The sequence below is a fragment of the Hyposmocoma kahamanoa genome, unplaced genomic scaffold (genome assembly GCF_003589595.1).
Source record: "Hyposmocoma kahamanoa isolate Upper Pololo Valley unplaced genomic scaffold, ASM358959v1 224, whole genome shotgun sequence".
NCBI classification, from domain to species: Eukaryota; Metazoa; Arthropoda; class Insecta; order Lepidoptera; family Cosmopterigidae; genus Hyposmocoma; species Hyposmocoma kahamanoa.
This window is the reverse complement of record NW_020653743.1, coordinates 3,335,819-3,348,122: the sequence shown is the minus strand read 5'-3', so window position 1 is coordinate 3,348,122 and position 12,304 is coordinate 3,335,819. Positions and strand designations below refer to the sequence as shown.

Below are 12,304 nucleotides of genomic sequence, written 5' to 3'. Positions count from 1 at the left end.
CTTTTTCTTGTATAATCAATATTGTTATCGAGACATATAAAGAACCGGACAGCAACTCTAAGATTCATATAACACGAGTTGTGGTGAAAGGAAATTCTTATAGATTGCTCACTGTGAAAATAATAATGACGTTGATAATTATAGGGTCGGTAAACATGAGCACATAAGTCAAGAAATGCTTAATTCTTTAAATATATAATTATATTTATTTTATGTTACTTATAACGGTGGAAGATGTTGAAATAATAATAATGTTCATTAAGACGCCACTAGAATTTAAGTTCAAATAAAGGAATTTCAATTACAAGAACGATGCTGGTTTTTGACTTACGAGCATGTGCCGAACCTAGAATTATTATCACGTGAAGAGAGAAGTCTACAAAGAAGGACAACATCACAAATGTGAGTCAGCCCAATTGTTACTTACAGAAGATACACAAAAACAGCAGATTTGTCGTTCTTTTTAATAATTTCGCTTCCTATCGCACTTTTCTCATACTAGTGACATGAATAAATTAATTAACTGCGAGACAGACCTAACCTAGTGCAGGAATCTATTAGTCATTAGAAGCTAATGTACGCGATTGATGCTGCAATTGGGGTTCGGTTCTTGGGTTTTGTAAATCAGTTTAACATGCACGTTGTGAAATAAATTATTTATTACTTTTGTAGATGACGTATAAGTTTATGTTAATAAAATGTCAGAATAAGACCAAGAAAGAGTGTAACAAGCACTTACCGGTCCAGACAGCGGTCCAGCTCGAAAGAGTTGAGGAGCGGCGGCTTCGCAGCGCCACCTGGGTTTGTATTCAGTGCCGGCTCCGGACCCTGTAAACAAACATGTTCGTTGTTAGCAAATTAATTAATAATATATAAATAATAATAATAAAAAAGGAAGGTGAAATGTTTTTGATTTTGACTAGGATTCAGATGAATTTTGAAGAAAAACTGGATTGGAAACATATCGGCTCATCCGAAGAACAGAGTCCGATGTGACGTATTTATACAACGAAACGAGGATAAATACGTAATCTCAATATTGAAACTAAGGCCTATCTGTAGGAATTTCAGAATTTATATATGTTTTTCTTTTCGGAAATATAAAATCGAACAACGGTTGATCTAATATCTACAGCGTAGAATAACGATAAAAATGTACAGTGTACTGAGAATAAGCAGTCTTGCACATAGGTCTTTGTTCTACGGATGAGTCGATAATATAGAAGGCGGACCAGAGGTGTGACAAAATAAAAGATACTTAAGCTATACTATATAAAACTGCGCGAATTCAACAATTCGAAACAAGTAAAATTTTTGAAAAGACTGGTAGATGATGGGTTATTTATAAGCCGCTCTCGTAATCCACGTAGCAGCCAGGCGTAAATTCATACACACAGTACCCATGTATTAGCTGTTTTGGATATAGTAACAATAGCGTGAATTTATCTGTATGACAGAGTAGTATTTTAAACTATTTAGATACAAATTAATAATTAATTTAACACCCTTTAGGTTCTAAACCGATATATAATCAAAGCATGATTTATTACTTTTCACATCAGCTGATAAAATGTCATTCTATGATATAATATGTATTTATTCATCAGGTAGACTGTCTGACGTTTTTATAACATAAAAACACTTAATCAAACCAAAACTTGTAACTTTTTCCGCGTAATACCTATTACGTACCTATAGGTACGTCAAATGGTTCATAGTTTACCTATTGGGTGTGGTGGAGTCCAATGTTTTTGTCAACAATCATCGCAAACGCAATAACAAAATAGGTTATTCCACAAACAAGATGTTTAAATAAACAATTGGGTTTTTACATTAAGACGACAGTCGTGGGATCATGCTCCATAGAAACGGAATTTGATTCTACTTTGATAGACACTCTTTTAAACACTAGCATCCAGGTTCATGGTTTCCCTTAAAATTATATATAATTTAGCCGAAGAACATCATCATAAGACAATGAGTTCGTCTTATCTTCATCATCGTCATCATCCCATCCCAAAGAAGTCCACTGCTGGAGGCCTCCCTCAAAGAATGCCACAACGACCGGCATTGTGCAGCTTGCACCCAACTACTTCCCGCAATCATCACTAGGTCATCGGTCAACCTTCTCTATCGTGTCAACAATAGTGAATTCTCTATATTATATCCATACCTTTTTTAAGACTGCTTTTAGGCCAATCCGATTTCTATCCACAGCCAATTTACAGTTACTATTTCAGTGATTACACTTAAAATCTTTCTGTTTCTTACTCTGCTTTAGTTATACTAAGCTGGAAAGATATAACTTTCCACCTGTCTTTAAAGTTACGCAGATAGTCTGCAAGATCATCACTTATAACTAAATAATTTCCAAATTTGAAGAAACGTGACTAAACGAAACCTATATGTCCTTAGTCACCTGAATGATGCAATGTTGACATTAGATGAACGATTTACACAACACTCGGTGTTGGTGCTGCAAATGTAAACTTAAGCCCTTTGAGTAATTTTCAGTTCACCAAATAATGATTTGTTATGTAAGCGAGGGTTATAAATGCCTTGGAATCCTTTGAACCGGTAAAGGAAGTAATCTCATCCAAATCGATCGTATACTCAATAGTAAACATTATACCCAACAGGGTGACGGGTGTAATGGCAGTGAAGTCTTTAGCGATTTAAACGTATTATCAATAACAGTGGCGGTGCAACTGTTATGGATAGGCGTTTCGCTTACTAGATCTACGACAAGCTGGTCCCGACACTTGGTATATACGTTATCATAAACGATACACGATAGTAAAAGTTATTAAATACATTGAAATATATAAAAATTGTGCCCTACATACACCCCGAAAAACGCCGAATTGAGATCGCTATTTTTAGAAAAGATTACTTAAGAAATTACTCACTTGCAGGTGTGTGAGTGAATTAGTATAGACCATCAATGAAGGGAACCTTATACAAGAGTCCTTAAGGGCTGAGATGAAATATGTCACACAACAACTCCTAGTTGACATTGACAAGTTCAGCATTTCTCTTCGAAGATCGAATAAGCACAAAGAGAATTCCTTCGCTCTGACTGGACACGAACCAGCATCTGTTTGCCGAACTGCCGCTTTTATCAACAGAGCTACAAGTTTCAGACGAGCCGAGATCGAATGTATTTTTTTTTAAATAAAAAAACATCATGATAGTCATCAATAAAAGTGGAAATTGAGCAATCCTTAGAGTTTCTTCCTCGTTCTTCTCAGGGAAGTTAGCGTAGTGAACGAGCAGTAGCTTAAATGTGACGTTTTCAAGTGTAAATTTATTTTACCTATGGAATACCTATGATTCTTTGACTGTGACTTTGACTTTACCATAACGGAGAATCTTCATAATACTATTAACACAGGTCTCGTACCTAGAATAGAATGTGGTGGTTAAATTCTTGATTACTCATACAACCAATTTGTAACTAATAAAAGTTTCTTTCGTGCACCCTCAGCGAGCAAGCAAGCATTAGCAAGCTTAATGTTATATCTTTTCCTTTTTAACCGACTTCGAAAAAAGAAGCAGGTTCTCAATTCGACCGTATGTTTTTTTTAATGTATGTTATGCGATGACTCCGTCCTTTGTGAAACGATTTTGGTGATGTTGGAAAGAGTAGCGGTCCCATTTAAATTTCAAGATTATATGTCACCGCTAAGGATGGAAAACTAGGGGATGAATGACCTTTGAGGTCGGTTTTTTTAGTATTCTGTACTGATATTTTTTTATAATATCAAGTGACCTGGTGGTAAGCGACACGCACTGTTCATAATAGTTGCAATGTCAGAACCGGAAATTGCAAAATCCGGATGGACTCTACCACTGCGTTCATCACCCTGAGACATAAGTTGACAAGTCCCATGTGCCTGTTATTCCACCAGCGTCCCTACCCCTTCAAAATGCTCACATTGCTGTTTGGCGGCTGAAGTAGGTAAGGTGGCAGTACTTCCCAAGACGAACTCTTTCACAAGAAGCTCTACTGCTACTAGGTTATTTTATACCCAGCAGGCAAGATTTATTTACATTTAAACAAAGACCTAACAAGGTTCTAGACAATAGACTACTTACTGTATTAGTTACATACACAGGCATGAAACTATTGCATTAAATTATTATTTTCGCTAAAAAACAATAGCTTCAGTCATCGCGAACTAATACATCCTGTAGTTACCGTCAACAAAAAAAATCGTGGGCTATTCTTTTCGAGCATTTGAACTAATTGTGTTTTATCAAACTCTATTAATCTTTATTTCATAGGTAAGCAAATTATACTAACTATACTATATTATATTAACTGCCCGAATGGCCGTGGCCGAACGGTGACCATGCTGGTCTACCACGCACAGGTGCCTTCAGGGAGAAATATTTGTATAGCATACATTTATTTCTCTCGTGGATTTGGGTGTAATGTGTGGTTGTCTACCTATATGTGTGTCCATGTCACCCGCGATAAAGGGTTTCCCTAGTGCGTGGCTATGAGTATGTGCGTTAAAAATCTATCCGTTGATTAATGATCAAGTTAATGATCAATTAATAATCAAGTAATAACCAAAAATAAATAAATAATAAAAATTGCCATGGAAATTAGATAGATAGTCAGATAAACACTTTATTCACTAGCATGACACAAATAGAGATTGAATACAACAGGAAAACTAAAACATTTTTTGTCGTAGCAGTGTAAATGGCGCTGACTATGCCTAAGTTTCCTAAGGCGCTGGTTTTCAGTCAGAGCCAACGACGAGAAGTAATTAATCTAAAAGTTATTTGTAATGAAAGATCTAATAAACGACTGGGATAGAAATTGTTCATTAAAATAATAAATGTAATAAAGTGTGCATCTAAAGTAACCTATTCAATATGTAAGTGCATGTGCGGCTTTGAATATATAAGTGTAACTGTAAGTGAAAATAATAATTGTAAATATGTTTTGATGTCATAAAACAAAGTAAAAATGTAGGTATATTTAGAAAGGCTATATGTACATCTAGAAACTTTTCAATTTAGTTCTATCCTCATCGTTCCTCCTTCGGTTGACTAGAAGGTCCGGAACACTCCATTCTTATGTCGATATACCACCAATTCGCACTAAGCGCTTTGCTTCCTCCTTTCTGATGCGTGTGGCAAAGGAATGAAATACTCTACTAATGGAATAATCTGTGTTTCCCGAAACGTACAATTTGGCGCTTTTAAAGGCTAGAGTGAATAGGCATTTTTTAGGCAAACGCGTTCCATCGCCGGTCAAATCGTCGTTTAACATCAGGTAATATTGTGGCCAAGCGTGTGTCTATTATATATAAAAACGGCTACAAAAATTAGGTAGTGAACACTAGTCAGAGAATGACCGAAATAATTTCTTATTTCAATTCATATTTAGAAGTATTTGCAAAAACACACGCTCTTAAATAAAGTTGTGCAAGATATAAAAACCTAGCCCTTGTATCTAAGGCAGGCAATCATCTCTAAGTACCAACATTGTGTACTTAACATGCTAAACAATACATGAGGTCATGCTCTTTGAAGGGATTATGTTTTGGCAACATATGTCTTTAACATAAACACTTTACCTTCAATCATGTTGGTTAGATTGTAAACTAATAGAGTCGTTATTTTTTAAAACATCCTCAGTCTAGGATAGACTGCTTAGCTCAATATATTGTTTGAATTTATTGCATATAGTGTCTCCTTAAACATCATCTGCCGTAAAAACTAATCCACATAACAATTTTCCTATCTTGAAGGAAGAGAAGAAAATGTTACATACACCCATCGAGAACCAGGAATAGAGACGAAATGTCATTTAATTTGTTTGAAAACTATTCTGCTACATCATTTAGTTAGTATACACGGTTGTCTTGATTCAGTGTATATGGAACGGAGTCGAAAGAAGGGACGTTTCTTATAGCAATATTGCAATTTGACAGAGTTGGGTGTATGCATCGAGTATATAACCAGAAATAGAGACGAAATAATCGCTGTTCATCCCTGGCAACTCATCAGGCAAATAGGCCCTATATCACTTTTAAATATCAACGTTTTGTTATTGCGAATTCGGGCTAGCCAATCGGAGCGCAGTTGTCACCATAATGATTTGGCAGAATAGTTTTCAAACATTAAATCGATACCTCCAATGAACACTACGCCATCTTTATTTTTTGGTCATCTTCTGTTATTTTTGTAAACAGCCATATTTATTTGCCTTAGTAAGTATGGCTGCTTAATATAAATATAATCTTAATTGTGCTCCCCGAATTTTGTGAAAAAAAGAAACAAGAACAAAAAAAACGAATTTTGTAAAAAAAAAAACAAGAACAAAAAAAACGAATTTTGTAAAAAAAAAAACAAAAAACAAAATAAAAACAGAGCAGGCCCAAAAATTAAGTTGACTTAGTGTTCATTGAAGGTATCGAAATGACATGTCGTCTCCATTTCTGGTTATATACTCGAAACGAAAACCTAAGAGCTTAATATTCAATTGTTACTCTTTTTTAATAATAATAATAAGATGGAAGAGGGGGAAGTGAGATCTTATTACACACCACTACATAGATTGCACGCCATACTGCATTTACTTGATTTCAGTCCGTAAATGTGGTTCAAACCAGCAAAAAAAAGGCTGAGAAGGAAGAAAATAATAATAATAATAATAAGGGGCTTTATTTGAAATAACAATTTAGCTTTAAATAATATCATCTAAAGTTACACATGTAGATACAAAGGTAAGAGTCGCAATCTGAACTGTTTTTCACAATTCACGTCTGTGATATCATCAAAGATACTCGCTGTATTTTATGTTAGTAATAGCATGACTAGTTTTATTTATTTATTATGAATAGTTTTTGTCCAAAGGTTACAGGTTACAGGTTATCCTACTTTGAAAGACAAGGAATATATCTTGTATTGTATACCTTATCCTTGTTCCAAAGTTTTGATACAAACTACCTCTTCCAAATAAATACATTTTTATTAATGTGGATATCTATTTTAAATTTCCGCCTCTTCCATGGCGATTTGAACTTTTAAATGACAGAGGCAGCAAGGGTACAGTCGGCCGGGGTCTCAGGTTCAAGAACCGGCAGAACAAAACGTGTCGTATCGAGCAGGACCGCCTTCTGCATTATTATTATCAATTTTAGTTCTAAAATCTTTTTTTCTGAAAGCGAATATCTTCTTTGTTATTATTAAAAGGAAAATTTAATAAAATTTGAAACAGATATGAAAACTCGCAAATGTTTTCGTTTGCAGATAGAGCTCCTTGTGAAAGAGGTCGTCCAGGGAAGTACTGCCACATTGCCTATTTCTGCTGCCAAGCAGTAATGTTAGCGTTCCGGTTTTGAAGGGTAAGGGTGCTGGTGAAATTACAGGCACATGGGACTTGTCGACTTATGTCTCAGGGTGTCGGACGCAGTCGCAGTGCCACTCTGATCTTTGCGGTTTAAAGCTCTGAGTCGGACAGGCGTGAGCTTACCATCAGGCGCACGACTTGTTCGTCCTGTCACTTGATGTTATAAAAAAAAACTCATATTATTATTATATACAAAGTATTCTTGAACCATTTTGTACTATATAATACATAACTTCCTCAATATTACATATGCATCTGGCCCGCGTTCCAAGCTAATAAAAATATGTAATAAAATGCCTAAGTAAATTAAAAATACGGTTATAATTACGATCTTTTAATAAACTAATTCAAGAGCTTTATAATACAAAAGCTGCTACAGTATGTGCAAAATTTTTCCATGATAAAAATTGAATAAATTGTCTTTTAAAACTACTACTATCCACAACCCGTCTTTACTAGGGCTTTCATCCTAAGAATCTAATAAATAATAAAATAAAAATTGAAAATATGCCACTATCGAGTCCACAACCTGTTATTTTCAGTTTCTAGAATATCGAGACAATTGAATTTAGAAAATCTACTAAACCAACAGTACTTTCTTATTCTGGTTAGATTGAGATAGCAACACCGGAGAGTATTATATAATTCGAAGGACGATTATAATAAAAACTGGTCCTCTCTATCGAAAAAACAAACATTATGTACTAAATACATTATACAACATTAAGACCTCGTTGACAACAATATTCTTATATAACTTCAACATTAAAATCATAATTTACTCCTTCAGCTGTAATTATATTCACACTCGCTTATGCACTTACATACGAAATAGGTTATTTTAGATGCACTATTTACACTTTACTACATATATTATTATTCTCAATGTATCACTTGGCGCATAGTCGTTATATTTTTGCTTTCAGATAACTTATTCCCTTTAAAACCAGCACCTTAGGAAACTTTGGCATATGCTGAGTTAGCGCGCTTTCATTGCTATGACAATCATGTTATGCTTTTTTTATGCTTAATCTGTACTTGCGTTATATCAGCGATTGTGTTTATCTATCTATATAACATAAAACGAAGTTTATTCCTTGTGTCCACTGTAAATATAAAATAAACTTGATGTAGTGATTTGAATTGACAATGAACTTGGTTAAAATATTATCATAACGATACCTCCAATACATCAACTTCATTTTTGGACCTGTTCTGTTTTTATTTGTTTTTTTATTTCGACTGTGAACTGGCAACCGGTACTATCTCAATTTCGACAACTTTACAAAATTAAGAAGAAGTCATTTATATAAATTACCATTTAAAAATACGTAGTGTACATATACATGTGCAATAAAAATATTTACAAACTACGTATTTTTATTTAATTGACCATAGATGTTATATAAATGACGCAAACAAATTTTTTATCCATCCTGTAAACTTCTTAAAACTGAGATTAGTACCGATTGTCAGTTCACAGTCGATTTCTTTCTTTTTCACAAAATTCGTTTTTTTTGTCTTTTTCTTACAAAATTCGGGCAGCACAATATTGGTAAATAAACATGGTTCTTAACAAAAGTGACCAAAAAATAAAGATGGCGTAGTGTTGATTGTAAATATCGATATTTTGATTGCCTAAATGCCTTGCCTATAAGTATGGAAAATGATTTAGTCCTGAAAGTCTCGTTTCTCCCGAGATTTTTGAGACCGCGCCGAGTCTCGATTTATTCCGGGACGCGGAAATACAGTGAGACAAAAAGTCTAGTATTCAGGAGCTAGGTATGCATGAACAAGTCGTGCGCTTGGCTACTCAGACCTTTAAATCGCAAAGATATGAAGGAAACTGCCACTGCGCTCGTCGCCCTGAGACAAAGTTGGCAAGCTCTGTGCGCCTATTGCTTCATGAGCATCCATACCCCTCAAAACTGGAACACAGTAATGCTTACAATACTGCTTGACGACAGAAAGGACCTCTGCTGCTGCTAAAATCCTACGTACAATATTTAAAATGTTTTCTCTCTGTGATTCCCTGCATATACGCCTTCAACACGATGAGAAGAAGAATTTAGTAATTTATTTATAAATTTATATATTGCCTAACAGTTACAATGCTGGACTGCCACGCGGAGGTCCTAGAATAGATTCTCGGGCCGAGAGAAATATTTGTATGGTTATGTTTATATGGTTGTCGGGGTATTAGTGTGTGCGTTATTATTATATTATTATTATTAATTTGCCACCCTTAGAGGTGGAATTACTAACGTCGGACGGGACCGGTACTGAGGTAATCTCTTTGCAACAAAAAGTATCATTGAAATCGGTTCTTAATGTCGAAGTAATTCGTAATATACACATAAAAAATCCCATTACATATTTTTTTAAGTCGGTTAGATTTAGTAAACACATTTTATTTAAATAAGTTAGTGAGGTTTCCACGTTTTACGTCAATAATTCAAAGGTAATTAGCACTTTCTGTAATAATATCCTTGAAATAAAACCATTCGAAGAATTTAAGAAATAATTCAATCTACGTACAATCACGTATGGTTTTGCACAATATGACGTAGTTAGTACGTGATATTTATTATAAATACTGACTCGACTGTTTTGTGTTATTATTTTATAATGTTAATTGTATTTTGTTAATACGCGTGGTAGGTGCACGTGACAAATCATTTGATCACATTTCATTACGACCTTTTTAACCGACTTCAAAAAAGGAGGTTCTCAATTCGACTGTACGTTTTGTTTTTGTTTGTATGTTACGCCATAACTCCGGCTCTTCACTCAAGAACTCGCTTCCTTTTTTTTCGTAATAATAACGCACACACTCAACATAGCCCCACACTAGGGAAGCCCTGTGTCGCGGGTGCCATGGACACACACATAGACAACCACAAATTACACCCAAACTCGCGAGATAAATAAATGTAGGCCATACAAATATTTCTCCAGGCCCGGGAATCGAATCTGGGACCTCTGCGTGGTAACCGTTCGACCACCGAGGCAGTTTCATTCAAGACGTTCACTGCTGAACATAGGCCTCCCCCAAAGATTTCCAGAGCAGCCGATCAGACGCAATGTGCATCCATTGTTTATCCGCCGCCATTACCAGGTCATCTGTCCATTTAGTAGGGGGCCGTCCCACTGAACGCCTTCCGGTTCGTGGTCTCCATTCAAGAACCTTTCTGCCCCAACGGCCATCACTTCTTCAAGGAATGTGCCCTGCCCACTGCTACTTCAAGTTGCTAATCCTTCGAGCTATGTCGGTGACTTTCGTTCTTCTAAGGATCTCCTCATACAGGAAGAGACTTCAAAAAGGAGGGGGCATGTTTTCTTTGCAACCAAATTTGATGATTCTTTTTTTGTTGCAAAGACTTTTTACCTTAGTAGCGTGACAAACTTTTGAATGATTTTTGAAATCGGTTTTTTTAGTACTCTACACTGAGATTAAGACATTTCATTTGATTTTGTTGTAGAAAATTATGTTTAATCAAAATAAAAATAAAAAAGGGCATTAACGAGAAAGGGCGTTACAAAATTGATATAAAGTACATTATGGTATGTTTTTTTATAATACCAAGTGAGGGGACGAACAAATCGTGCGCCTGGTGGTAAGCGACATGCCTGTCCATAGCAGTTGTAGTGCGATTAAGAGGGAATTCTAAAGTTTAATTTACAGAACAGTTCGCACATGAAACTAAATAATGTCGTAACTCAAAATTGTGCAATTGAGAAAACACAGTTTGAAAATAAAAAAGAAATGGATTTTATGGTAAATAATGTGATTATTTTTATTTACACATAATAATATTTACTTATCCATTTATAAACGACAATATATATTTTTAATTACATTCAGTAATTTTTTGAACTTTAAATTTATAGACACATCTGTGCTAATGCAAAATTTCGTGACTTGTGAAAATGTCAATAAACCTTTATTGACATTTTGACAAGTCACATATCTAAAAAAAGCAGTCTGTGTGAAAGAGTGCGTCCAGTGAATTACTGCCACCTTACCTATTTCTGTCGCCAAGCAGTATTGTGAATGCCCACAATTCTGCCAGTGTTGCCAACTTAGATTAAGTGACATTTTGACAACAAAAGCGACATTTTGTTTTTATTTAGCGACTTTTTTGGCGCCTTTTTAATAGGTAGTACTTAATGGTAGGACTGCATTGGTCTTAATTGTAAACTATGTCCGGACACTGTCGCAGGACACAGTAACAGATATCTCCGGTGCTATTTCGAATAACTGGAAGAGGATAAGCAAGATATCCTCCGGTCTATCCAGTCGCGTAGGAATAATAGGAACTGGAGAGATTCTTCGGCGTCGGGGAGTGAGAATGCCTACAGCTCCGTCACCAGGGAGGAGAATTGGTAGTTGAATTTATATTCAACTAGGAGTGCCCTCGATATATCGAATCAATTTGATATAATCTTGTCATTCGGTATCGATATGTACTATCGATATATTTTATCCGATACATGAAAAATAGTACAAAGTTGAAATTATACAATTTAAAATTGTACTTGCAGAAACGAAACGCACTTCGAGCGCTGATTCGCTGGTCAGTGGTTATTCTCATTGGCTAGCCGCATATGAACAATAATATTGACAATAACATTGGTTGTGTGCGGGCGATATTGTTGTGTTGGGATTCAGTAATTAAAGAAATACATTTGATCATTGTGTCAAAACTGGAGGTTTTACTTATTTACTCTTAGTAAAATTTCCTTCCTTTTATCTTTTAGAATTATTTACGATATATCGAAAATATCGAAGTTTTGTATCGATATATCGCAAAATACAGATACAACATCTCGATAAATCACATCGGAAAAATATAGATATTTTTTTAAAATGAACACCACTAGTTTCAACGGCTTACCGGTGCCAACCGTTAGTTGTGCACTACATAA

General features: G+C 35.2%; 1 protein-coding gene across 1 annotated transcript in view; it reads right to left on the bottom strand.

Moving 5' to 3' along the window:
* Window positions 1-12,304, bottom strand: part of LOC113228135 (forkhead box protein P1) — a 69,109-nt gene that overhangs the window by 14,340 nt on the left and 42,465 nt on the right. The window contains exon 3 of the mRNA XM_026461317.1: window positions 740-828. Coding sequence (XP_026317102.1) covers window positions 740-828 — 89 coding nt within the window. The remainder of the gene's footprint in view (window positions 1-739; window positions 829-12,304) is intronic.